This window comes from Erithacus rubecula (genome assembly GCF_903797595.1).
Source record: "Erithacus rubecula genome assembly, chromosome: 11".
Classification (NCBI taxonomy): Eukaryota; Metazoa; Chordata; class Aves; order Passeriformes; family Muscicapidae; genus Erithacus; species Erithacus rubecula.
The window spans coordinates 11,265,747-11,293,661 of record NC_136663.1 but is presented as its reverse complement, the minus strand read 5'-3'; the positions used below and the strand labels follow the sequence as shown (position 1 = coordinate 11,293,661).

Here is a 27,915-nt window from a genome sequence, read left to right as displayed (position 1 = left end):
TCTTATGGGTCTGGTAGGGTGAGTGAGTGAGTGAGTGAGTGGCTGCCTGGTGCTTTGTTGCTGGTTGGGGTTAAACTGTGACAACCTGTTCAGAGCAGACAAAACCAGGCAGCCTGTCACAGACAGCTATCCTGCTCTCACCTCTCCCTGCAGTGCAGGCAATTGTATGTAACAAGAACAACACAGGATTCTGTGTCTCACAAGTGAGATGCAGGTTATCTGGTTCCAAACACTTGAGGCAGATACTCCAGCTAAAGGACAATAAAGCACACTTTGCCTTCCAAGTTTTCTTCTAAGACAATCCACAAATCATCTTTGTGACAAGGAAATGGTGTGCCTCAGTGCATTGGGAGATGAAGCATAGATGCCTCACAGCTGATTCTTCACATCCCTCACCCCCAGCACTGCAGAGACCTTGGCTTTGTCTTCCTGCTGTCTGAGGGAAGATTGGTCTGGTGCTGGGACTATGAAGGCTTTAGAATCAACATTTGGTATTTGAAGTGAGGATGGTCACAGTCTGTGACTCAAAGTTTCCTGGCTGCCTTAGTAATTATTTGAGGACCTCAATGTTTTGGCAGCTGAAAGAGTAGAATCCTAGAATGGGCTCTGAGTTTGAAGGGATGATTAAAATCATCTATCAGGCTTGTTCAGGTTCAAGGACAACAATTACTGCACTTAAAGTGGTGAACTGGGAAATTTTGATGGCACAATGGAACAAAGAGCTGATAGAGAAAAGGGAAGCTGGGGTTTCTCTGTCAGATCTCCCAACACTGGGGGTCTGCTGCTGCAAAAGAGTCAGAAGAATCAGGGATAGGAAAACTTTGTAGTCAGGGGAAAATTGAGCAAAACACCATCGTACCAAAATCAGAATGACCCTGTAACACCCTGAAGGATACAGCCTGTAAGACCTGCCCTTACTTCCTATCTCCCAACCTCCCAGGAGCCGCTCAGTTTTGGCAGCACAAGCACAGGTTTCAAGGCACGGTACATGCCCTGCCTGTCTGTTTGCAGACCTGGCAGCCAGAGCTTTCCCACTCATTCGTGTTAGGGCTCCGTAGTGAATTTTCCCCCTTGCCATCGTAAAGAAGCCGGGAGCAGGAGAGGGTGAATGAATGGAGATGGAATGCGGGTGAATGAGCCATATGAAGGAATTGTCTGATAGCCCTGGACACCAAGGGAACGGTTTTGGAAGGGGAATGGGGGTTCGGCAGTCTGGTGGCCGGTTTTGAGCTCTCTGGCGCTGCTGAGCGGGTTGGCCGCGGCTCCCCCCGCCTGCCCCGAGCGGACAGCGCTGCTGCGCGCCCGGGAGTCCGGCTGCTGAGCACTCGGCTGCTCTGATCCATACATGTTCTAGGAAAGAGCTCTGGATCATCTTTCCTCCTTTCTGCCTGAAAGCCCCATGGATTCGAAGTCATAATCATTTGGAGGGAAGGGTCTTATTTCTCGTCCAGGAAGGTTTCCGCCCTCCTTGGCAGAATTCTGTCTTTTAAACCAAAACACCACTTACACCCGGCCTCAGTTGGAAAACACAGTAAATTCTCAGCAGTACTTTTTATTTCAGTGATACAAAGAAAGAACCTCCAGGAGTTAGCTGATCAAAACACGAGGAGAAGCCTGCACCTGTCCTCAGCAAAGCACTGGAGGGGAGGTGTGGGGACGGGAATCCATAAATTGCTTGCAAGAGCTCCCAGACTACCACAAAAATCATCATAGTCCATGAAATAAAACATGATGTGTCAACCAGGCTAGAAATGCTGTGGATCATGTTGAATGGTGACAATCATGACTTGCTGTTCTTTACTGGAATGGCATGGAGAAGGAAGGCTAAAGTGTAAAACCTGCACATAAAGCTATACACAGATAAATGAGGATTTAGAGCAATATGAGTTGCAATTTCATATATTTTGTTAAGGATTTGTTTTGTTTGCAGCAAGGGTTCCAAAGAAGCCTTGATGGTAGGTGTAGCAAAATCCGACCAGTGGCTGCCGTGGTCACAGACTCCCCCCTGCATTGCTCTGACCTCTACTTGGCAGACAATCAGTAATACTATATCAAAAGCAATGCCACCGCAGCAACAGCACCAACAACTCGTAAAGCAGTATTTTTGACCTATAAAGGGAAAGTAAAACACAGGCTGGAAACATGAGGAGCACTTATATTTACTGCCCCTCCTCTCCCCCTAGCATGATAATGAAGAAAGGGCAGGGACAGTCATGGTGAATAAGTGAGTGAGAGACACATGTGGCCCATAAACCGAAGGGGTAACAGCCAGGTTTGCAGCCCCAGGAGGTGGCACTCAGTGCAGGGCACTGTCAGGTGCAGGCAGAGCAGAGTGCCCCTCCAGGTGCAGGGGCTCTGGGGAGCCCAGAGGCAGCGCTGGGTTGGAGCCCACGCCTGGCACTGGGCTGTGCCCATGCAGGCTGCAGGCTGTGTCCCAGTGTCCAGCTCACAGCCAGCAGCCAGGAGCTGCTCTGGGAGCCACCAGGGCTCACCCTGGGACACTCACCTGCTCACAGAGCCCTACTCCATAGCGGAGCTCTGTCACGAAGTGCTCACAGTTCTTCTTAAGCACATCATATTCCACCTCCCTGCCAACCCAGCTTTCAGCACGCTGGATGATCTCCTCCACAGGGAAAGGATCATAGCTGTTGTCATATTTGTTGTTAATGCGCCATTTATCCTTTCCGGCCACCTTCGTCAGGAGCTCTTTCTTCACCATTGCCCTGGAGGTCAATATTGATGTGATGCTACCCGAACTGGATGGGATTCCTTGACGTGGGGAAGGCAGATCTGGGGGAGGTAAGGCAGAGAGTCAGACTCTCTGTAACCCCTGCAAGACCTCAGATGAGTTTCAGACTGCACCTGAAAAACCAGCTACACACACAGGGTCCAACACCAGTTCATGGATCTAGACAGGGCACCTGGGGCATCACAACACCCACTTGGCACCCTGACAGGCTGCACAAACCTGTCACATGGATGACATATCCATTTCCCACGTAGAGGGCCCAGTGCTGGTAACCATCACGCCGGAAGATCTCGATCAGATCCCCAGGCTGGGGATTGCTATTGTTCTGTCCCATCTCAGTAGCAGCAGTCCGGAGGCGCAGCTGTATCCGGCAGGCTGAGCGCAGGGCAGAGCGCAGCGGGGAGGCGAGGGCTGTGCAGGGCAGCTGCCGGGAGCGCAGGCACGGAGGGTGTGAGCGGCGGGCCCGAGGGCAGCGGCTGCCGGAGCGGCGGCCCCGCTCGGCCGGCCCCGGCTCGGGGCCGCTGCCGCCCGCCGGCGCAGGGCGAGGCAGCGAGCGGCCCCGCTGCCCCCCAGCGCAGCCGCCCGAGGCCGAGCCCGGCCCGGCTGTGTGTGCGGCTGCTGCCGCCGGCCGCGCTGCCCCCGCCCGCCCGCGGTGCCCGCGCTCCCCTCCCGGCCGCGCTCCCTCCGGGGCTCCGCTGCCGCCGGGGCCGGGCCCGCTGCGCTGCCCGAGCGCGGCTGCCCGGGGGTGCCCGCGGTGCCCAGCCCGTGCCCGGCCTCTGGGGCACCTCCGCCCAGCAGGGGCTGCATCCTGCTGGAAAACGCCCGCTCGCAATTCCCGAACTCCGCTCACCCCAGCACCTGTACCGCTGCTCACGTGAATAAGGTCCCGGGGCGCTGCTCCTGCTCGAAATATATTAGAGGAAATTGCGTGGTTCCGGCTCCGTTCACTGAGAGCACTGCCCCAGAACTCTCCTATCTGCCCCCTGACGTTGCCCTGCTCCTGTGCTTCCAAGGGTCGTGCCAAAACCACCCTTTGATTGGAAAATCTCATCTTGTACATGACAAAGTCTGGCCACTGCCTCATTGCGTGGAAACTCTTTTCCAGAGAGGCCCTCCTGTCCAGTCATGGGCAACTGACCCTGTGCCTTTTCCATCCACAGGGCATTATCTATCAGAACAACCACCTCTGTGTGCTGATTAAATCCTGCCTTGAGGACCAGTCAGTCAGGACCACAAAAGGTAGATGTTGCTGCTGAGCCCTTTGAAATGACTTTATGTAAATGCAAAAGACTTTGCAGCAGAAAGCATGGATTGGATTGATGTTAAGACCAACTACAAATGCAGTGAAGAGAACCAGGTGAGATCCTGAAGCTGGCCTCCAGGCTTTATAATGCTGGGGCTTCACTGGTTTGCACTGAATCAGCCCAGATTTTCATGCTCTGATGTGCTCCAAATTCAGATGGTTGAAATCTCTAAAAAGCCTTTCCATTTAGAGACACTCTGTGCTTGTGCTGGTTTTGCCCCACAGCACAGGCAGGGATTGTTCTCTCAGCTGTTGGGGAAAGAAGAGCCTTGACTCTACTGCATGGCAACTTGAGCAGGTCTCAGGCTTTGCCAACTTTTCATAGAAAGGCTCAGGAGTGTTGAACACAGCAAGTGATGGATTCTGCAGCTTCTCCTCTCACTCTCAGTTTGTGCTTCAGGCAGTGCTCCACCAAATCCTGTCAATGCACCCATTGGATTGTAGCTGCTTTTCTTCCAGTTCTCTTACAGGCACCCCTCTCCATCTGAAGCACTAGCACCCCTCACCCAGACACAGCCACTGCCTCTCTCCAGCACAGCACAGAAGGCAGCACTAATTGAGGCTGAGGAAAATGCCAAGGCAGACCCCCACATTTACAAATAGCCCCAACTCCAGCGACTCCTGCATGGTTCTTGGTGTTGTCCAGCAGCCTAGCAGAGCTGAAAAACACCTGGCATGGTTTGGGGGTTTGACCCCAAAGATTCTCCTCCAGGTCCCTCAAAGGAAAGCTTTCTCCCCCAAACATGATTCTCACTAATTATGGAGATTGCATTTTCAGCATAAACAAGACATGACACCTTTCTGAAAAAGCCACAGTTCATTATTTATTAATGATGAGGTGGGAAGGATATGTTTCTACCTTGTGATGGCCGTGAATTTCAGGCTTTGAAAGTGATCCATGCAGTGATATCACTGTTAGAACAGGAGGTGCCTGTGACCTCATCTTTCACCTCCCAAGTCCCCAGCCTCCAGTGTCTGCTGCAGCTGCTCAGGTGAGTTTGCTCACGGGGTTCTGCTGTCTGCTCTGAGCTTGGTGTGTACTAGTGTGAGTGGGAGTGCACAGCTCTCAAAGGTACTGATAAACCAAACTTGATTGCTCAGGAACTGTAAAAAACATAGAAGAATGGGGGTTTGAATTGGGTTTGCCCCTCACATTTCAGTGCTGGGAGGATTCTTGTGATGTTAGGCGAGCTTTGTCCTTGGTAGCTAATATTTCTGAATCAGGTTCAGAAGTGAAATCATGTGAAAGGGCAAAATATAGCAGTGACCACAGCATAGATTTGCCTGCCCTTCCTTAAAAAAATTTCAATCCAGATACTGCAGTCAGTCACGGAGTAACCAGTAAAAAAGCCTTTTGTCCAAATGTGAAAATAATTACCTGTTTGTGTAGAAATGTGTTTGATTTCCATAACTCTTGAGCAAATTAGTAATGTAAAAGCAATGGCAGCTTAATCTGGGATTAAAAGTTTAGCTGCAGAATAAAACAAAAGAAAGAGACTGCTGCAGATGAAGGGTAGGTAAGTAGCTCTACAGTACCTTAAGGCAAAAATATTTGTCTATGGAATTTGAACTATTTTCTACTCTTCTGAGAGAGCCTAAACACAAATCCTAAACACAGAACCCATCTGCAGCACTAATAAACCCACAGTACTGTAGATGTAAAATAGGATTTGTATTTTGTGTTTTGAGCAGGGTAGGTCGAGCTGCTGCCTTTGCTGTGAACACCTGACCATTCTGGTGTTAAATTTGTAAGATTAAGTTTGTTGGCACCATTCTGGTGTTTTGGGTCAGTGTTGCATCCACATGTGGGTACATAGCTCTCACCATAGGCTTTTTATCCTTATTGGCATGACTCACCAGGGGAGAAAGGACATACAGGGCTTCAAGTTTAACAAAGATCTGAAAGGCTGAATAATTACAGTCAGGGTGTAGATTGACTGTAGAGACCCTGAGAGTTGGGAAAAAGCTCCATGATGCAACTTCATCTCTTCCAAAAGAAGAAATGGAGCTAGAAGGGTCTGAGTGTTGCCTAGCTGGCTGGTGGGGGCCCAGGAAGATTATGTGCTATAAAACGGGGCTTTGGGAGAGATGGAAAAAAAAACCCCTTGAGAAAGAAGTCAGTGTCTCAGGCAGGCAAAGGAGGGTAGTTAAGGAGAAATGACCATTGTGTATCAACAGTATATGATGCCCACTAAAACCTTGATATATTAAATGGAAGAGTGAAGGAAATTTATGTATGGATTTACTCTGGGCTCCCTCCCTTGGCCCCAGTCCGTGCTGGTCTTGGGGGCACAGACCCACAGAGGGTGAAGGGCAGAGAGCAAAGTGAGATGCTGTGAATCTGGAAGGTTCATCCCAGGGCTAGTGGGACCTCTGGGACCACTGGTGGGTCACCATGTGGGGACAGCTTCCCCAGCCAATAGTCTGGGGCCACCAACATGGTCTGTGTCCCCCAATACCCAAAGGCATTTCAGCCTGGCATGAAGGGACAGTTTGGGTGTCATTGCTAGTACTGTGAGCTGGGAGTGCATCACCTGACCCAGTGTTTCAAGGGGCTTTGGTATCTGCAGGGAGAAGGGTGGAAACACATTAAAATGCCACATTAACCCACAAGTTCTGTGAACCAGAAAGGCCTTCAGTGGGATCCAGCTGGTGAGCTGGAACTGCTTTTCCTCATGGAGTTGCACAACAGCTGTGAGGCTGCTGCTGGTGGCAAGATGTTGCTCTCAAGAACCATTGGATGCACCCTTTATTGCCAAAGCCTGAGTGCCAGCACACGTCAGTTTTCCAAATACCTCATCTGAAGCAGGCAGGGTTCTGCCCTTCTGGAAATGCAGGACAAGTGCCAGTGCCTGTGCCCATCGCCAGCCCCTCCTGCCCCACCTCACTGCCCTCTCCAAGGTCTGGCCACACAGCTCCATCAGGGAATAAAACAGTCTTTGGCCTGGTTTTTCTGGAATCCAACTTTGCTTGAAAAATGTCTCTGACAGAAGCTGGCTTGTTCCTATTTTTCTCAAAAGCAAGAAGATTCTCCCCATATTCCAGAGACAAACTTTATTATGTATTATTCACACACACACAAACACACATATGGAATAGAAAATTTACTTGCAAATACTTGTGTTCTACCACAAAAATTATCACAGACAGCGAAATAAAAGAAGATGTGGATATTAGGCTAGAGCTGCTGGGGGTCACCTAGAATGGTGACATTCTTGTCTTATTAAATCTAATTGGATTGCAGAGAGAAGCAAGGCTGAACTGTTGAATCTGCATACAAAGCAATACTCATATAAAACTGGATTTTAGGTAAGATGAGTTTGGATTTTAACATTTCAGTAAGAATTTTAATTATCATTGCAGTTGCTAGAAATTCTTGATTATACTTTGGCAAAAGCTAGACAGGGACCAAGGACTACAGGCATTCCTTGAGCTCTTCCTAACAGCACGTCTGTTCTAGTATATCTTCTTTTGCCTTTTTGAATTTTTTACAAATGAAACAATGAACAATACTGTTTGAAACGAAACCAGTAGAGGCAACAGTACCAAGACCAACACCAGCAAGAACAGGAACAGTGGGCGCAAAAACCACACCCAGCAGCCCTCCTATCACAGTCGCTGCAGAAGAAATGTAATGTAAATGTGCAAGTGTTTCCATCACCTGTAAAGGGAAAGTAAAACACAGCATAGAGATGTGATAAACACTTATACCTACACCCAGACATGAGAACCAACGAGAGGCAAAGATAATGAGGGCAATTAAATCAGTGAGAGACCTGCCCCATCAGCAGAGGGGTAACAGCCAGGTTTGCACCCCCAGGAGGTGGCACTCAGTGCAGGGCACTGTCAGGTGCAGGCAGAGCAGAGTGCCCCTCCAGGTGCAGGGGCTCTGGGGAGTCCAGAGGCAGCGCTGGGTTGGAGCCCACGCCTGGCACTGGGCTGTGCCCATGCAGGCTGCAGGCTGTGTCCCAGTGCCCAGCTCACAGCCAGCAGCCAGGAGCTGCTCTGGGAGCCACCAGGGCTCACCCTGGGACACTCACCTGCTCAGAGAGTCCCTCTCCATAGCGGATCTTGGTCACAAAGTGCTCACAGTTCTTGTACAACAAACGATACAGCACAACCTTGCCGATCTGGCGCTCAGCACGCCGGATGATCTCCTCCACAGGGAAAGGATTGCGGTACTGGTCATATTTGTTGTTGACAGCCCAGTCATTATTTTCAACCACGTCCTCCAGGAGATCTTTCTTTACGTTCGCCCTTCTAGTGACTAATGAAATACTACTGGCTGAGGCAGGGGGAGAATTTTCACCTGGTGAAGGCAGGGAGGAGATAAGGCAGGCAGGAAAACCTTCTCTGGCCCCTCCAATACCTCACATGGCTTTTCGGACTGCTCCTGGAAATCTCATTTACACAGGGTCCACATGGAGCAGCAGCTGGAGGTAAAAAGGGATCCGGGAGCACCCCAACACCCCCTCTGCATCCTAGCAGGCTACAGCCCCCTTACCTACAGGTGCCACATGGATGACATATCCACCTCCCACATAGATGGCTCAGTGCTGGTAAAGTGGCCGGTAGATCTCAATCAGGTCCCCAGGCTTTGGGTAGCCATTCTCATTAGTGATATCATGACAGTGCATTTCACCACCTAAAAAAGCCTTTTGCTGAAAAACACACATTTTACCCTCAGCAAGAAAATTAACTTTTTGAGAAAGCTACAGTTAAAATCAGTTTGTCCATAGAAAAAACGAATAGCATGTAGCTGATAAAAGCTGGATGAGATTGAAAGCTTACACCAGTCCCCGGCAAATCACTGGAGGGGAGGTGGCAGCGTAAGAAAAGAAAGATTTGATTTCAAGTGCTTGCAGACTACCACAAAAATCATCACAGAAAAAAGGTAAAAGCAGATGTGACAAACAGCTCAGTACTGCTGGGGATCACCTTGAATTGATGATATGCTTGACTTGGTATTTCTTGATGGGATGGCAGGGAGAAGCAAGGCCAAAATGCTGAACTTGCACACAAACCTATGTTCATATAAAAGAAGATTCAAGGCATGATGAGTTTGGGTTTTCACATTTTATTGAGGCTTTCATTTAATTCTTTCTATAAGAGTGGCAAAAGCAGGGGAGAGACCCCATGCAGCCAAGGAACCTCTGCCTTTGACCTTTCCTGATGGCCCATCAGAGGTCTTCTCTCTGGACTTCACTCCCAGCAATACCATTCACAAAGTGAAGGCAGCAGCATAGATACTACTGCCAGCATGCAAACAGTTGCTATCTTAGCAGATCTAGAAAAAGCACTACTAAGCCTGGAAACACGAAGAGCACTTTCATTTAGCCCCAGGCATGGTAATGAAAAATAAGCAGCTATAGTTAGGAGAATGAAAATCAAAAAGAGCCATGTGCCCCATAAGCAGGAGGGGTAACACCCAGATTTTCAGCCCCAGGAGGTGGCACTCAGTGCAGGGCACTGTCAGGTGCAGGCAGAGCAGAGTGCCCCTCCAGGTGCAGGGGCTCTGGGGAGCCCAGAGGCAGCGCTGGGTTGGAGCCCACGCCTGGCACTGGGCTGTGACCATGCAGGCTGCAGGCTGTGTCCCAGTGCCCAGCTCACAGCCAGCAGCCAGGAGCTGCTCTGGGAGCCACCAGGGCTCACCCTGGGACACTCACCTGCTCAGAGAATGCCTCTCCATAGCGGAGCTCTTTCACAAAGCGCTCACAGTTGCTACCAAATGAATGGTATGTCAGCTCCTTGCCGATACAAGCTGCAGCACACTGCATGATCGTTTCCACTGGGAGAGGAGTGTAGTCCTGATCAGACTTGTTGTTGACATGCCATGTATAGTTTCCGGCCAGCTCCATCAGGAGCTCCTTCTTCACTGTTCTGATGAATTTTGGCTCCTTGACATCATCCAATTCAACCTTCCGTTTTTCTGTATACGGAAGGAGGGAAATAAGGCAGGAAGGCAGACCCTGTCTGACCCCTCCAAGACCTGTGATAGGTTTTCTCTGCTCCTGGAAAGGGCTTCTACATACAAAGGGTCAATCAGCAGCCCATGGAGGGAGACACGGCTCCCGGAGCACCCCGAGAAATTCCCTGCACCTCGCCAGTCTAAAATATCCTTACCAACAGGTATCAAGTCTATGACATATCCATCCCCCATGTAGAGGGCCCAGTGCTGATGAAGTTTCCCATCGATCTCGATCAGATCCCCAGGCCGGGGGTGGCTCCTGCCATCTGCCATCTCAGTAGCAGCAGTCCGGAGGCGCAGCTGTATCCGGCAGGCTGAGCGCAGGGCAGAGCGCAGCGGGGAGGCGAGGGCTGTGCAGGGCAGCTGCCGGGAGCGCAGGCACGGAGGGTGTGAGCGGCGGGCCCGAGGGCAGCGGCTGCCGGAGCGGCGGCCCCGCTCGGCCGGCCCCGGCTCGGGGCCGCTGCCGCCCGCCGGCGCAGGGCGAGGCAGCGAGCGGCCCCGCTGCCCCCCAGCGCAGCCGCCCGAGGCCGAGCCCGGCCCGGCTGTGTGTGCGGCTGCTGCCGCCGGCCGCGCTGCCCCCGCCCGCCCGCGGTGCCCGCGCTCCCCTCCCGGCCGCGCTCCCTCCGGGGCTCCGCTGCCGCCGGGGCCGGGCCCGCTGCGCTGCCCGAGCGCGGCTGCCCGGGGGTGCCCGCGGTGCCCAGCCCGTGCCCGGCCTCTGGGGCACCTCCGGCCGCCCGTCACAGCCGCGCCCGCCGCCGGCAGCCTGCAGGGGCTGCTTCCAGCTGGGAAATGGCCGCCCGCTATTCCACAGATCTGCTCATCCCAGCACCTGTTCCGCTGCTGTCCTGGATAGGGTCCCGGGCCGCTGCCTCCCGCTATAAATGGTCGTTTCGTCAGCACTGCCTGTCTTGCCCCGGAACTCGGCATCTCACACCACCCATTCCTTCAGCGGGAAGGCTCCGCTCCTAGGGCAGTACCATATCCAGTCGTCGAGTGGAAAACGTGATCTTACTGCCGAGAAAGTGGGGCCAGCACCTCATCATGGGGAGACTATCCCCGTGTCATCCTGCGAAGTGCAGCAGCCCTGACCCTGCACCGTGTCACTCCGCGGGACCTTTTCTTGCAGAACAACAACAACAACTGGATCATGGTTAAAACTGGCTTGGCTACCAGTCAAACACTTGGTACCAATAATGGCAGAGGATGCTGCAGAGGGATCTCAAATGGCCTTGTGGAAACGCAAAAGGCTTTTCAGGAAAAAGCTGATGGATTAAATTTAAGTTAACCCCACACAAATACACAGAGAAGGGCAGCAGGTTGCACAATGCTGGGGCTTTCCTGGCTTGCACTGAATCAGCTCAGATATTCTTCCCCTGATGTGCACCTTATACACATGGTTGAAATCTCTGCAAAAGCCTTTCCATTTAGGGACAGGCTGTGCCCATACCCCTGACCATAGTCAAGGATATTTCTCTTATGTCTTGGGAAAAGAGCAGCCCTGGCTCTGTTCCATGGCAGCTGCAGGACTTGGGCCTTGCCAGTATCTCATACAAAAGCTCAAAATGCAGCAAGTGGTGGATTCTGCTGCTCCTCCTCACACTCACCACATGGTTTGGGCAGTGTTTCACCAAACCCTGTCAATGCACTCACCAGGCTCATGGAACGGCAGCTTCATAATGAGCAACATCACCCTGACTGCACAGAGAAGCACAGTACCATTGCAAACTTCAGCATTCTATGAAATGCTACAGATTCAAGAGCAGTAAGACAATTCCCCAGATAAAATAATGCCAGCTCTCTTTTGTTCCAGGATGAAGTAGAGAAGTGAGATGTCCATATGCTGCCCTCACACAGCACTTCTTTCTCAGGGTGTGCAGTGAGAATGCTCTGAGTATAGAAAGTGAAAAGTTCATAGGTTGCTGTATATCCACCTAAAGGGTTTGCCCATGTCAGAAGTTTTGATTTCATTTCCAGGAATACAAAATTGATTTTTAAATTCACCTACTAAAGCAACTTTATCTCAAGCTACAAGTTTTTCACTTCAGCTCTTTTGATTCCCTGCCTGATGGGGCTTTCAGGGCAGGGAGTTAGTGAGTGAATGATTGAATGACTGCCAGGTGCTTTGTTGCTGGTTGGGGTTTAACCTGTTCAGAGCAGACAAAACCAGGCAGCCTCTCACAGACAGCTATCCTGCTCTCACCTCTTCCTGCAGTGCAGGCAATTGCATGTAGGAAAAGCAACACAGGATTCTGTGTCTCACAAGTGAGATGCAGGTTATCTGGTTCCAAACACTTGAGGCAGATACTCCAGCTAAAGGACAATAAAGCACACTTTGCCTTCCAAGTTTTCTTCCAAGACAATCCACAAATCATCTTTGTGACAAGGAAATGGTGTGGCTCAGTGCACTGAGAGATGAAGCATGGGTGCCTCACAGCTGATTCTTCACATCCCTCACCCCCAGCACTGCAGAGACCTTGGCTTTGTCTTCCTGCTGTCTGGGGGAAGATTGGTCTGGTGCTGGGACTATGAAGGCTTTAGAATCAACATTTGGTCCCTGAAGGGAGAATGGCCAGAGCTCTGTGACTCAAAGTTTCCTGGCTGCCTTAGTAATTCTTTAATGTTTTCAATGTTTTGGCAGCTCAAAGAGTAGAATCTTAGAATGGGCTCTGAGTTTGAAGGGAGGATAAAAATCATCTATCAGGCTTGTTCAGGTTCAGGAAGGCAGGAGGGTGTGGGCTGCTGTGTGGAGAAACCCAGAGCAATCCCGAAGGAGCAGCGGTGCTGGACCAGCAGGGCCCGGCTCTGAGCAGGGCAGGGAGAGGGGGAGTTCAGGATTTACGGGCACACAAGCAGATGGTGATTGGGCCTCAGGCACTGGTGAATTCTCCCCGCAGTAAGGGACAGCCTGGATGTCTTTAATGAGTCAGAGAGCGAGAGCTAAAAGAGATCTGCTACTGTTTGGTGCAACTGTCCCGCTGAGAGAAACTCCTAAAAAAAGGAGGGAGTTTTCCCCTCCCCTGTCCTGGATGCCGCAAGAGCTTAGTCATCAATGCTTTTTTCCAAAGCAATGGGAGAATTTCCACAAGAAACAAGAAGAGAAAAAGAAAGGGAAAAACCTCAACACCCAACATCATCCACCTCAATTTTTTTCTCATATCATTATGTTACATCAAATTTAAACTTTTAAATTATATACATACATGCACTACCTTAGTTTTATACATATATATATGTAATATAGATACAGACATTGTGTCATGGGTAGTTCACCTTAAAATAACGTTTTTTTGAGGCATTGGATTTCTCTGTTTATTGCATTAGTCACCAGGAGCAGCCTGGATCAGCCTATGGCTGGTGGTGGGGTTGTGTTTCTATTCTTAGGGAGTCGGTTTTAGATCTGCTGCACTTACCAGTTGCAAGCAATCTGAGGCATGCACTCTGCTGCCAGGGGAATGGGGAAAAACATGTTAGCAATATCAGAGGTGGCCTAGCACTTTGCTGCCTTGGACTGCAGCTTCCACTGGAGTTCCAGCATTTCCAGCACAGCAGCATTCAGCAGTAGTGTCACTTTATTTAAGCTATGATAGACTACAGTCAATTGTTTTGTTGTTTTTTTTTCTGTTAGACTTCAGCACAAGTTAAATGGGACTGTTGGAGGATGAGTGAGCCCTGCTGACCTTCCCTTGGCTGTTCAGATCACAGCTGATCTTGCAGATGGGGATTACAGCATCTTGATTTTTTTTCTACTGCTGCTGATGCACTGTTGAGGTGGCAATTGGTACCTATTGCTCTTCTGCTTTCAGGAGTCTTATTGTAGATGGATTTTCTGATAGTCCAGGCAAGGTGTTCAATTTCTTAATGGCCTCTGCCTCTACAGCAGCTATTCCAAAAGCCCACCTGAGCCCCTTTAGGTCTTTGAAATAGCCACTCTGGAGGAAGTCTATGCTTAGAATGCACCATGCCTCTGGGCCAGTTACAATTGGATGTTTCTGCACTCTCCCCAGAAGAGTCAATTCCTACAATCCCCCATCACCCCAGCAATAGAAATAGGTTCTGCCCCCACATGTCCCGATGATATTTGGGTACACCATGCACCAGTCTTAACTAATGCCACGTATTTTTGTGGCTGTTATGTGCCAGGTCATCAGAACTACACTGTCTAAAAGACCTGGGATTCCCATGCATCTTCCTGGCTAGAGGCAGGGACCCTCTAGCCCTGGTTATGATGTTTTTTTCTTGGGCATACATACTAGATGTTTTTTAAAGGGGGTCTGACAGATCATGTTCCCTTCTGTAGTACCTGGCAGATTGGTTATGGGAGGATGAGGCTGCCTTCACTTTAGTACAAGAGCCCATAGGATGCAGCTGATCAAAGCAGGATGTGGAGAGGAAGCCTGCACCAATCTTCAGAAAAGCACTGAAGGGGAAGGGGGAGAAGGGAGGGGGGCAGGAGTAGAATATTTGCTGACAATTGCTTGTGGACAACTACAAAAATCATCACAGACAATGAAACAAAAGCAGATGGGGAAACCAGGCTAGTGCTGCTGGGAGTCACCTAGACCAGCGACATTCTTGACTTACTATTTCTAATGGAATGGCAGAGAGAAGCAAGTCTGAACAGTAGAACCTGCACACAAAGCAATGCTCAAACAGATAAAAGATGACTTTAGGCCAGGTGAGTTTGGATTTTTTCATTTTAATAAGTCATTGAATTAATTACCACATCAGTTCCTAGTAAGTCTTCATGAAGTTTGTGGCAAAAGCTGGACAGTGACCAGGGACTCCATGCTTTCCTTGAACTCTTTCTAACAGCACCTCTGTTGTTCTATATATACCTTTGCCTTTATGATTTTTTTCAAAATGAAGTCATTCCTCGTAAGGATAGTGGAAAGAAGAAGAAGACCATTAGCAGCCACAGCAGGAAGAGCAGATGGAAAAATAAGACCGGCGAGAACAGAAGCACCGGCAGTTCCTACCCCAGCCATCACCGTGCCAATCGTGGATCGGATATTTCCCAGTGCTGTCATGGCCTGCAAAGGGAAAGCACAACAAAAGATAGAGATATCATAAACACTTACATTTACCCCCAGAACAGGCATAGATAATAAGCATAATTAAATCTACAAGAGACATATGCCCCATCAGCAGAAGGGGTAACAGCCAGGTTTGCACCCCCAGGAGGTGGCACTCAGTGCAGGGCACTGTCAGGTGCAGGCAGAGCAGAGTGCCCCTCCAGGTGCAGGGGCTCTGGGGAGCCCAGAGGCAGCGCTGGGTTGGAGCCCACGCCTGGCACTGGGCTGTGCCCATGCAGGCTGCAGGCTGTGTCCCAGTGCCCAGCTCACAGCCAGCAGCCAGGAGCTGCTCTGGGAGCCACCAGGGCTCACCCTGGGACACTCACCTGCTCAGAGAGTCCCTCTCCATAGCGGAGCTCTGTCACAAAGTGCTCACAGTTCTTGTAGAACAAACGATACAGCACAACCTTGCCGATCTGGTGCTCAGCACGCCGGATGATCTCCTCCACAGGGAAAGGCTTGCAGTAGTGGTCATACTTGTTGTTGACATGCCATTTATCTTCTCCAGCAGCCTCCTCCAGGAGCTCTTTCTTCACCTTCGCCCTTTTAACAAGTAATGTCATAGTGCCGGCTGAGGCAGGTGGAGAATTTTCACCTGGTGAAGACAGGGAGTAGATAAGGCAGGCAGGCAAACCTTCTCTGGCCCCTCCAAAACCTCACATGGCTTTTGGACTGCTCCTGGAAACCTCATCTACACAGGGTCCACATGGAGCAGCAACTGGGGGGGACACTGCACTCCTGTAGCACCACAAGACCCTCACTACGTTCTGCCAGGCTGCACCAGCCTTACCTATAGGTGTCACATGGATGACATATCCATTCCCCACGTACAGTGCCCAGTGCTGGTAAAGTGGCCGGTAGATCTCAATCAGGTCCCCAGGGATGGGGTATTCCTTGTCATCTCTTGTATCAAGGATGTGTGATTCGCCACCGACAAAAGCCCTCAGCTGGAAAACACACATTAAACACCAATCAATTTAGTTTAATTTCTGAAAAAATTTAGGTTAAAATCAATTTTTCCATAGGAAGATCCAATAGCATGTAGATGATAAAACCAGGATGAGGTAGAAAGCTTACATCAGCTCTCAGCAAAGCACTGGAGGGGAGGGGGCAGCATACGGAAAGGAAAATTTGCTTTCAAAAACTTGCAGACTGCCATGAAATTAATCACAGAAAAAAGGTAAAAGCAGATGTGACAAACAGCTCAGCACTGCTGGGGATCACCTTGAATTGATGATATGCTTGATTTGGTATTTCTTGATTGGATGGCAGGGAGAAGGAAGGACAAAATGCTGAACTTGATACAAACCTATATCCACATAGAAGAAGATTCCAGGCATGATGAGTTTGGGCTTTATGTTTTATTAAGGCTTTCATTTAATGCTTACTATAAGAGTGGCAAAAGCAGGGAAGAGATCCCATGCAGACAGGGAATCTCTGACTTCTCTCAGCTCTTCCTGATGGCCCATCAGTGCTCTTCTTCTCTCTGGATTTCACCCCAGAAATCCCACTCAAACAGTACAGGCAACAGCACAGATCCTACTGCCAGCATGCAAACACCTGCTATCTTAGCACATAAAGGGAAAGCAAAAGTCAGGCTGGAAACACAAGGAGCACTTTCATTTAGCCCCAGGCATGGTAATGGAGAACAGGCAGTGACAACCAGAACGAGTAAATCAAAAAAAGGCACATTCCCCATGAGCCAAAGGGGGAACAGCCAGGTTTGTAGCCCCAGGAGGTGGCACTCAGTGCAGGGCACTGTCAGGTGCAGGCAGAGCAGAGTGCCCCTCCAGGTGCAGGGGCTCTGGGGAGCCCAGAGGCAGCGCTGGGTTGGAGCCCACGCCTGGCACTGGGCTGTGCCCATGCAGGCTGCAGGCTGTGTCCCAGTGCCCAGCTCACAGCCAGCAGCCAGGAGCTGCTCTGGGAGCCACCAGGGCTCACCCTGGGACACTCACCTGGTCACCATAGCGGAGTTTTGTCACAAAATCATCAGCTTTGAAGTCAAACACATCATATGCCATCTCCTTGCCAATGCAGCCCTCAGCACGCCAGATGATCTCCTCCACGGGCAGAGGAGTGCAGCGACAGTCATACTTGTTGTTGACAGCCCAGGCATCATTTCCAACCACCTCCTTCAGAAGCTCCTTTGTAACCTTTATGTTGAGTATTGTGCCACTGCCATCTGACAGTGATGGAACTCTATCATCTGGGAAAGATAGAGAGGAGATAAGGCAGGCAGGTAAATCTTCCATGGCCAATCCAAAACGTCAGAACTCTTTTGGACTGCTCCTGGAAACTTGATCTACACACACAGGGTCAACATGCAGAGCATCTAGAGGAAGAAACGGTTCCTGGAGCACATCAACACCCCCTCTGCATCCTACCAGGCTACACCAGTCTTACCTACAGGTGTCACATGGATGACATATCCATCCCGAACACAGAGGGCCCAGTGATCATAATGCCCCCGTTTGATCTCAATTAGGTCCCCAGGCTTTGGGTATTCCTCATAATCTCTCATATCAAGAATGTGTGATTCACCACCTACAAAAGCCCTGTGCTGCAAAAAAACACAGTAGACCCTTAGTAATAAATTTAGTTTACTTTTAGACAAACTTAAAATCACTTTTTCCATAGGAAGAGCCAATATAATGTAGATAATAAAGCCAGGTTGAGGTAGAAAGCTTACATCAGCTCTCAGCAAAGCACTGGAGGGGAGGGGGCAGCATACGGAAAGGAAAATTTGCTTTCAAGTGCTTGCAGACTGCCATGAAATCAATCAGAGACAAAAGGTAAAAGCAGATGTGACAAACAGCTCAGTACTGCTGGGGGTCATCTTGAATTGATGATATGCTTGACTTGGTATTTCTTGATGGGATGGCAGAGAGAAGCAAAGCCAAAATGTTGAGCTTGCATACAAACTTATATCCATAGAGAAGAAGATTCCAGGTATGATGAGTTTGGGCTTTATGTTTTATTAAGGCTTTAATTTAATGCTTTCTATAAGAGTGACAAAAGCAGGGAAGAGACCCTGTGCAACCAGGCAATCCCTGCCTTTCCCTCAGCTCTTCCTGATGGCCATGACTGCAGTTTTTCTCTCTGGATTTCACCCCAGAAAGCCACTCAAACAGTACAGGCAACAGCACAGATCCTACTGCCAGCATGCAAACACCTGCTATCTTAGCACATAAAGGGAAAGCAAAAGTCAGGCTGGAAACACAAGGAGCACTTTCATTTACCCCAGGCATGGTAATGGAGAACAGGCAGCGATACCCAGAACAAGTAAATCAGAAAGAGGCACGTGCCCCATGAGCCAAAGGGGTAACAGCCAGGTTTGCACCCCCAGGAGGTGGCACTCAGTGCAGGGCACTGTCAGGTGCAGGCAGAGCAGAGTGCCCCTCCAGGTGCAGGGGCTCTGGGGAGCCCAGAGGCAGCGCTGGGTTGGAGCCCACGCCTGGCACTGGGCTGTGCCCATGCAGGCTGCAGGCTGTGTCCCAGTGCCCAGCTCACAGCCAGCAGCCAGGAGCTGCTCTGGGAGCCACCAGGGCTCACCCTGGGACACTCACCTGGTCACCATAGCGGAGTTTTGTCACAAAATCATCAGCTTTGAAGTCAAACACATCATATGCCATCTCCTTGCCAATGCAGCCCTCAGCACGCCAGATGATCTCCTCCACGGGCAGAGGAGTGCAGCGACAGTCACACTTGTTGTTGACAGCCCAGGCATCATTTCCAACCACCTCCTTCAGAAGCTCCTTTGTAACCTTTATGTTGAGTATTGTCTCACTGCCAGCTGATAAGGGTGGGTCTCCATCATCTGGGAAAGGTAAAGAGGACATAAGGCAGGCAGGCAAACCTTCTCTGGGGGCTTCGAAACCTCACATGGCATTTGGACTGCTGCAAGAAACCTTGTGTACACACACACAGGGTCAACATGGAGCAGCATGTGGAGATAGAAAGGGCTCTTGAAACACCCCAACATCCCCACTGAATCCTACAAGACTGCACCAACCTTACCTACAGGTGTCACATGGATGACATATCCATCCCCCACATAGAGGGCCCAGTGATCATAATGTCCCCGTTTGATCTCAATCAGGTCCCCAGGCTTTGGGTATTCCTCATCATTTCTCCTATCCAGGATGTGCAATTTACCACCTACAAATGCTTTGTGCTGGAAAACACACAGTATATGCTAAACAAAAAATTTAGTTTACTTTTAGAGAAAGTTAAGGCTTAAACAAGTTTTTCCATAGGAAGAGCCAATAGGATGTAGATAATAAAGCCAGGTTGAGGTAGAAAGCTTACATCAGCTCTCAGCAAAGCACTGGAGGGTACGTGGCAGCATATGGAAAGGAAAATTTGCTTTCAAGTGCTTGCAGACTGCCACAAAAATCATCACAGAAAAAAAGGTAAAAGCAGATGTGACAAACAGCTCAGTACTGCTGGGGGTCATCTTGAATTGATGATATGCTTGACTTGGTATTTCTTGATGGGATGGCAGGGAGAAGCAAAGCCAAAATGTTGAGCTTGCATACAAACCTATATCCATAGAGAAGAAGATTCCAGGCATGATGAGTTTGGGCTTTATGTTTTATTAAGGCTTTCATTTAATGCTTTCTATAAGAGTGGCAAAAGCAGGGAAGAGATCCCATGCAGACAGGGAATCTCTGACTTCTCTCAGCTCTTCCTGATGGCCCATCAGTGCTCTTCTTCTCTCTGGATTTCACCCCAGAAATCCCACTCAAACAGTACAGGCAACAGCACAGATCCTACTGCCAGCATGCAAACACCTGCTATCTTAGCACATAAAGGGAAAGCAAAAGTCAGGCTGGAAACACAAGGAGCACTTTCATTTATCCCAGGCATGGTAATGGAGAACAAGCTGCAATAATCAAGAGAACTGAATAAAAAACAGGCATGTGCCCTATGAGCCGAAAGAGTTACACCTAGGAGGCTACACCTACTCCTTGCTGTAGCCCCAGGAGGTGGCACTCAGTGCAGGGCACTGTCAGGTGCAGGCAGAGCAGAGTGCCCCTCCAGGTGCAGGGGCTCTGGGGAGCCCAGAGGCAGCGCTGGGTTGGAGCCCACGCCTGGCACTGGGCTGTGCCCATGCAGGCTGCAGGCTGTGTCCCAGTGCCCAGCTCACAGCCAGCAGCCAGGAGCTGCTCTGGGAGCCACCAGGGCTCCCCTATGACACTCACCTGCTCAGAGAATGCCTCTCCATAGCGGAGTTTTTCCACAAAGTGCTCACAATTCCTACCAAACGAATGATATTTCACCTTCTTGCCCATATACACTGCAGCACGCGAGATGATCTCCTCCACTGGGAGAGGATTTTTGGACTCATCATATTTGTTGTTGACACGCCACTTATAATGTTGCACCGCCTTCTTCAGACGCTGCATCTTCACCATTCTGGTGAATACTGGCACCTCGTGGAGTTCCGGTTTTATCTTCGGTTTGCCTGTATATAATATTGAAGGAGGAGAAAAGGCAGGAATGCAGACCCTGTCTGATCTCCAAGAAGTTAGAGGGGTTTTGTCTGCACCTGGGAAGGGTTTTTACACAGAAAGACTCAACCAGCAGGCCACGGTTGATGACAGGGCTCCCGGAGTACATCGAGAAATTCCCTGAACCTCGCCAGTCTACAATATACTTACCTACAGGTGTCAAGTGGATGACATATCCATCCCCCATGTAGAGGGCCCAGTGCTGATGAAATGGCCGGTCGATCTCGATCAGGTCCCCAGGCTGGGGATTGCTATTGTTCTGTCCCATCTCAGTAGCAGCAGTCCGGAGGCGCAGCTGTATCCGGCAGGCTGAGCGCAGGGCAGAGCGCAGCGGGGAGGCGAGGGCTGTGCAGGGCAGCTGCCGGGAGCGCAGGCACGGAGGGTGTGAGCGGCGGGCCCGAGGGCAGCGGCTGCCGGAGCGGCGGCCCCGCTCGGCCGGCCCCGGCTCGGGGCCGCTGCCGCCCGCCGGCGCAGGGCGAGGCAGCGAGCGGCCCCGCTGCCCCCCAGCGCAGCCGCCCGAGGCCGAGCCCGGCCCGGCTGTGTGTGCGGCTGCTGCCGCCGGCCGCGCTGCCCCCGCCCGCCCGCGGTGCCCGCGCTCCCCTCCCGGCCGCGCTCCCTCCGGGGCTCCGCTGCCGCCGGGGCCGGGCCCGCTGCGCTGCCCGAGCGCGGCTGCCCGGGGGTGCCCGCGGTGCCCAGCCCGTGCCCGGCCTCTGGGGCACCTCCGCCCAGCAGGGGCTGCATCCTGCTGGAAAACGCCCGCTCGCAATTCCCGAACTCCGCTCACCCCAGCACCTGTACCGCTGCTCACGTGAATAAGGTCCCGGGGCGCTGCTCCTGCTCGAAATATATTAGAGGAAATTGCGTGGTTCCGGCTCCGTTCACTGAGAGCACTGCCCCAGAACGCTCCCATCTGCCCCCTGACGGTGCCGTGCTCCTGGGAACGCTTCCAAGGGGGGTGCCAAAACGACACTTTAATTGGAATCCTCATCTTGTACATGACAAAGTCTGGTCACTGCCTCATTGCGTGGAAACTCTTTTCCAGAGAGGCCCTCCTGTCCAGTCATGGACAACTGACCCTGTGCCTTTTCCATCCACAGGGCATTATCTATCAGAACAACCACCTCTGTGTGCTGATTAAATCCTGCCTTGAGGACCAGTCAGTCAGGACCACAAATGGCAGATGATGCTACCAAGACATTTGAAATGGCTTTGTGTAAATATAGAAGACTTTGCAGCAGAAAGCATGGATTGGATTGATGTTAAGACCAACTGCAAATTCAGTGAAGAGGATCAGGTGAGATCCTGAAGCTGGGCTCCAGGCTTTTCAATGCTGGGACTTCACTGGTTTGCACTGAATCAGCCCAGATTTTCATGCTCTGATGTGCTCCAAATTCAGATGGTTGAAATCCCTAAAAAGCCTTTCCATTTAGAGACACTCTGTGCTTGTGCTGGTTTTGCCCCACAGCACAGGCAAGGATTGTTCTCTCAGCTGTTGGGGAATGAAAAGCCTTGACCCTACTGCATGGCAACTAGAGCAGGTCTCAGGCCTTGCCAACATGACCCTACTGCATGACATTTGCTCCTAAGCACATGATATTCCACCTGCCTGTCAACTCAGCTCTCAGCACGCTGGATGATCTCCTTCATAGGGCAAGGAGCGCGGGAGCCATCATACTTGTTGTTGACATGCCATTTATCATTTCTAGCCACCTTAACCAGAAGCTCCTTCTTCACCTTGGCTGTGGTGATCCATACTGATGTGATGCTACCCAAACTGGATGGGGCTCCTTCCTCTGGGGAAGGCAAGGAGGAGATAATGCAGGCAGGCAGACCCTCTATGGCCCCTTCAGTACCTCACATGGTTTTCTGATTGTTCCTGGAAAAGCCAGCTACACTCAGGGTATACCATCAGCCTATGGAGAGAGACAGAACTCCTAGGGCATCCCAACACCCACTTGGCACCATGCCAGGCAGCACAAGGCTTACCTGTCACATGGATGACATAGTCATTTCCCACAAAGAGGGCCCAGTGCTGGTAAAATGGCCAGTCTATCTCGATCAGGTCCCCAGGCTGGGGTTTGCCATTGTCCTGCCCCATCTCAGGGGCATGCAGTCTGGACACGCAGCTGTAGCTGTGCTCACCCCAGCACCTTTACTGCTGCTGATGTGGCTGGGCTCCAGGCCAGCTGGTCTCACTATAAGTGTTATGGTCGATTTTGCAATCGTTCCGAGGTCACTGTTTGTCCTGCCCTGGACTCGCACCTCTGGCACCGCCCGTGAACTGCAATGGGATGGATCTGCTCCTAGGGAAGTGCAAAAAACACCTGGCAAGTAGAAAACATGATCTTGTTCCTGTGGATGTGGGGCCACCAACTCATCATGGGGAGACGCTATCCCTGTGTCGTCCTCCTGTCCAGTGATGGGAAACAGCCCTGCCCCTGCACTCTGTCACTCTGATGGACATTTACTTGCAGAACAACAACGAGTGGATCATGCTTAAAACCTGGCTTGGCTATCAGTGAAACAATTGGTACCAAAAAATTGGCAGAGGATGCTCTAGAGGGATCTCAAATGGCCTCATGGAAACGCAAAAGGCTTTGCAGCAAAGAGCTAATGGATTAAATTTATGTTAAACCCACTCACAAGCACAGTGAGGGGCACCAGTTTGCACAATGCTGGGGCTTCACTGGCTTGCACTGAATCAGCCCAGCTTTTCTTACTCTGATGTGTACCTCATTCACATGGTTGAAATCTCTGCAAAAGCCTTTCCATTTAGGGACAGGCTGTGCCCATACCCCTGACCATAGTCAAGGATATTTCTCTTGGGTCTTGGGAAAAGAGCAGCCCTGGCTCTGTTCCATGGCAGCTGCAGGACTTGGGCCTTGCCAGTATCTCATACAAAAGCTCAAAATGCAGCAAGTGGTGGATTCTGCTGCTCCTCCTCACACTCACCACATGGTTTGGGCAGTGTTTCACCAAACCCTGTCAATGCACTCACCAGGCTCATGGAACGGCAGCTTCATAATGAGCAACATCACCCTGACTGCACAGAGAAGCACAGTACCGTTGCAAACTTCAGCATTCTATGAAATGCGACAGCTTTCAAGAGTAACGAGACAATTCCCCAGATAAAGTAATACCAATTCTTTTGAATTCCAGGATGAAGTAGAGAAGTGAGATGTCCATATGCTGCCATCAGACAGCACTCATTTTTCAGGGTGTGCAGTGAGAATGCTGAGTACAGAAAGGTTGCAGATCACAGGTTGATGTATAACCATTTAAATAGCCTAGCCATAAATTAAGTCTTGATTCCATTTCCAGGAATACACAACCGAGTTTCAGTTTCAGTTTTATTATGATTTGTATTCCTGTACTAAAGTCAATAACTTTACTCAGATATAATAATAAAGGCAGTACAAAATACAACTGGAAATCTTGGCTTGGTAATTTCAAATATTGTAAAACTGCAGTTTAAAAGAAGCTGAGAATTAATCCCTTGCTTTGCTTTCCTTCAGTGCAGAGTGTTTGGTTACCTACTAAAATAACTTTTTCTCAAGCCAAAAGTTTTCACTTAAACTCTTCCGAGTCCCTCCCTGATGGGGCTGACAGGGGATGGAGTGAGAGAGGGGCTGCCAGGTGCTTTGTGGTTGGCTGTGGTTGAACCTGGACAACCTGTTCAGAGCAGCTCATCAGCAGCACTTTCTCCTGCATGTGCCGTTGGACAGTTCCAACGCAGCAAGAACAGCAATAACAACACCTCCTACGACTGCTGTAGTATAAATAGTTACTATTGTATCTATTTTACACCAGTGCTGATGAAGTTTCCCATCGATCTCGATCAGGTCCCCAGGCTGGGGGTGGCTCCTGCCATCTGCCATCTCAGTAGCAGCAGTCAGGAGGCGCAGCTGTATCCAGCAGGCTGAGCGCAGGGCAGAGCGCAGCGGGGAGGCGAGGGCTGTGTGTGTTCTACCAAATCCTGTCAATGCTCCCACCAGGCTCCATGGAAAGACAGCCTCATAATGAGCAACATCACCCCAACTGCAAGGAGAAGCACGGTACAATTGCAAACCGCCACATTCCTTGAAATGATACAGCTTAAATGAACAGCAAGGCATTCCCCAAAGGATGTAATTCCAGTATTCTTCTCTCAGAGAACTAAGTAGAGGTGTGGGATGTTCATATGCTGTTCTGACACAGTGCTCCCTTACCTGTGTGTGGAGACAGAATGCTCTGAGTACAGCAAGATAATAGCTCATGGGCTGCTGTATAACCACTTTATTAGCCATGAAACAAGCTTTGATCCATTTTCCAGGAATCCAAAATGAGTTTCAGTTTCATTTTGATTATAACATGCTTTCATGTATTGAAACAGAGAGCTTTATTCAGATATTTATTCACATATTTATTCAAAATAACAGGAAGTATTGGTTTGCTTATTTCAAGCATCGTAAAACTGACATTTAAAAAAGCAGTGAATTAATTTTCTGCTTTGCTTTGCTTTGCTTGCTTGCACAGCTTTTGATACACCTACTCATCCGTCTTTTTCTAAAGACACAAGTTTTTCACTTCAACTCTTCTGATTTCCTTCCGGATGGGGCTGAGCAGGGAGTGAGTGGCTTCCTGGTGCTTTGTTGCTGGCTTGGGTTAAATCAGGACAACCTGTTCAGAGCAGACAAAACCAGCCAGACTCTCACAGACAGCTGTCCTGCTCTCGCTTCTTCCTACAGTGCAGGCAGTTGCATGGAAGAAAAGCAACACAGGATTCTGTGTCTCACAAGTGGGATGCAGGTTACTGGTTCCAAACACTTAAGGCAGATACTCCAGGTATCTCCAGGACAGTAAAGCATACTCCCCTTGGAAGTTTTCTTCCAAGACAATCCACACATCAGCTTTGTGAGAAGGAACTTGTGTGGGTTAGTACACTAAGAAATGCTTTGTAGGCAGGGAAAAACCAAACAGAACACCATCATCCTAAAATCACAGCACTCCTGTAAAATTCCAAATAGAGCTTATAAGGCCTGCCCTTCCCTCCAACCTCCCAACCTCCCACGAGTTTCTCAGTTTAGGCAGCACAAGTATAGCCTCCAAGACACTGCACATGTCCTGCCTGTTCCTTTGCAGCCTCCAGCCAAGGCTTTCCTACCTACATAGAGCCTCAGCTGGAAAACCCTCAGCAGTACCTTTTTTTTACTTTTTCAGAAAGTTGAGGTAAAAAATCATGGATACACAAGAAAAGCCTACAGGAACCAATTGATGAAAATAGATGAAAAGCCTACACCAGTGCAAATGTACCCAAACTACCACAAAAATCATCACAGGCAATGAAATAAAAGCAGATAAAGCAAGTAGGCTAGTACTGCTGTAGGTCACTTTAAATTATACCAATCCTGACTTTTTATTTCTTAATGTGATAACAGGGAAAAGCAAGGCTAAACAGTTGAGCTTAGATGTAAAGTTATACTTACATAAAAGAGGATTTTGTGATAATTAAAGTTTGGGTTTCTGACGTTTTATTAAGGCTGATTTAATGTTTCCAGAAAGGCACAGTTGCAAGGAAGCCTTGATGGCAAGTATAGCAAAAGTTGACCAGTGGTGGCTGTGGCCAGGGGCTCCCCCTGCCTTGCTCTGAGCTCTCCCTGACAGCCCATCACTAGCAGTTTCTCTCTTTACTCGATTTAGAAGAGAAGCTCTTCACAACAGCAGCAGCAAGACCAGCAAGAATGACACCTCCTACAGCTGCCACAGTCCCAATAACTGCATTTCTGACCTATAAAGGGAAAGCAGAACACAGGCTGAGGCACTTATATTTACAGCTCCCTTGCATGATAATACTGAAACGGCAGGGACATCAGGGTAATTAAATGAGTGAGAGGCATGTGTTCCATAAGCAGAAGGGGTAACACCCAGGTCTGTAGCCCCAGGAGGTGGCACTCAGTGCAGGGCACTGTCAGGTGCAGACAGAGCAGAGTGCCCCTCCAGGTGCAGGGGCTCTGGGGAGCCCAGAGGCAGCGCTGGGTTGGAGCCCAAGCCTGGCACTCAGGGCTCACCCTGTGCCACTCACCTGCTCAGAGACTGCCTCTCCATAGCGAAGCTCTGTCACAAAGTGCTCACAGTTGCTGCCAAGCACATCATATTCCACCTCCTTGTCAATCCATTGCTCAGCTCTCCGGATGATCTCCTCCACTGGGCGAGGAATGCGGGAGCGGTCATATTTGTTGTTGACACGCCATTTATGATCTCCCACCACCTCTTTCAGGAGCTGCTTCTTCACCTTGGCCTTTCTGGTGAATACTGATGTGGTGCTCACCAACAGGGATGGGGCACCTTCATCTGGGGAAAGCAGGTAGGGGTCAAGGCAGGCAGGCAGACCCTCTCTGGCTCTTCCAGGACCTCAGATGGGTTTCTGATTTTTCCTGGAAAGGTGACCTACACATGCAGGGTCCACCAGCACCAACCCATGGAAGGAGACAGGGCACCCGGGGCATCCCACTCGGCACCCAGCGAGGTAGCAGCAGCCTTACCTACAGGTGTCACGTTGATGACATATCCATCCCCCACGTAGAGGGCCCAGTGCTGGTAAGCACGCCGGTCGATCTCGATCAGGTCCCCAGGCTGGGGGTGGCTCCTGCCATCTGCCATCTCAGTAGCAGCAGTCCGGAGGCGCAGCTGTATCCGGCAGGCTGAGCGCAGGGCAGAGCGCAGCGGGGAGGCGAGGGCTGTGCAGGGCAGCTGCCGGGAGCGCAGGCACGGAGGGTGTGAGCGGCGGGCCCGAGGGCAGCGGCTGCCGGAGCGGCGGCCCCGCTCGGCCGGCCCCGGCTCGGGGCCGCTGCCGCCCGCCGGCGCAGGGCGAGGCAGCGAGCGGCCCCGCTGCCCCCCAGCGCAGCCGCCCGAGGCCGAGCCCGGCCCGGCTGTGTGTGCGGCTGCTGCCGCCGGCCGCGCTGCCCCCGCCCGCCCGCGGTGCCCGCGCTCCCCTCCCGGCCGCGCTCCCTCCGGGGCTCCGCTGCCGCCGGGGCCGGGCCCGCTGCGCTGCCCGAGCGCGGCTGCCCGGGGGTGCCCGCGGTGCCCAGCCCGTGCCCGGCCTCTGGGGCACCTCCGCCCAGCAGGGGCTGCATCCTGCTGGAAAACGCCCGCTCGCAATTCCCGAACTCCGCTCACCCCAGCGCCTGCCCCGCTGTTGTCGCAGCCGGGCTCCCGGGCCGCTGCCAGCCGCTATAAATAACAGGAAAATGGCGCTTTATCTGATCCTGCTAGGCTCACAGGCGACAACTGGCTGACCGAGATCTGTCCCGTCTCTTCCATTCCGTCCCATC

At 50.8% G+C, this 27,915-nt stretch overlaps 2 protein-coding genes and 1 long non-coding RNA gene across 10 annotated transcripts; 1 reads left to right on the top strand and 2 right to left on the bottom strand.

Annotated features, from left to right (window-relative positions):
* The first annotated feature begins 30 nt into the window (after positions 1–30).
* On the top strand, positions 31–26,013 carry LOC306806598. The gene is made up of 2 exons (XR_013775505.1): positions 31–152; positions 25,333–26,013. It is a non-coding gene; the product is annotated as an uncharacterized lncRNA (long non-coding RNA).
* On the bottom strand, positions 1,939–3,221 carry LOC306806475 (phospholipase A and acyltransferase 1-like). The gene is made up of 2 exons (XM_079315285.1): positions 2,969–3,221; positions 1,939–2,790 (listed from the first exon to the last, which is right to left on the bottom strand). The coding sequence occupies exons 1-2, from the start codon at positions 3,081–3,083 to the stop codon at positions 2,489–2,491; spliced, it is 417 nt and encodes a 138-aa protein (XP_079171411.1). The 5' UTR covers positions 3,084–3,221; the 3' UTR covers positions 1,939–2,488.
* Positions 7,831–27,915, bottom strand: LOC306806594 (uncharacterized protein). Of its 8 annotated transcripts, XM_079315456.1 has the most exons (11): positions 27,761–27,915; positions 27,127–27,334; positions 26,667–26,935; positions 19,110–19,266; positions 18,659–18,909; positions 17,496–17,652; positions 17,048–17,298; positions 15,883–16,039; positions 15,419–15,687; positions 8,557–8,713; positions 8,264–8,361 (listed from the first exon to the last, which is right to left on the bottom strand). In XM_079315456.1, the coding sequence occupies exons 2-10, from the start codon at positions 27,242–27,244 to the stop codon at positions 8,603–8,605; spliced, it is 1,740 nt and encodes a 579-aa protein (XP_079171582.1). In that variant the 5' UTR covers positions 27,245–27,334; positions 27,761–27,915; the 3' UTR covers positions 8,264–8,361; positions 8,557–8,602. The 8 variants fall into 8 exon arrangements, with proteins under 8 accessions (XP_079171584.1, XP_079171582.1, XP_079171583.1 ...); XM_079315457.1 differs by lacking the exons at positions 8,264–8,361; positions 8,557–8,713 and adding an exon at positions 8,854–9,076; XM_079315454.1 differs by lacking the exons at positions 8,264–8,361; positions 8,557–8,713 and adding an exon at positions 14,701–15,050.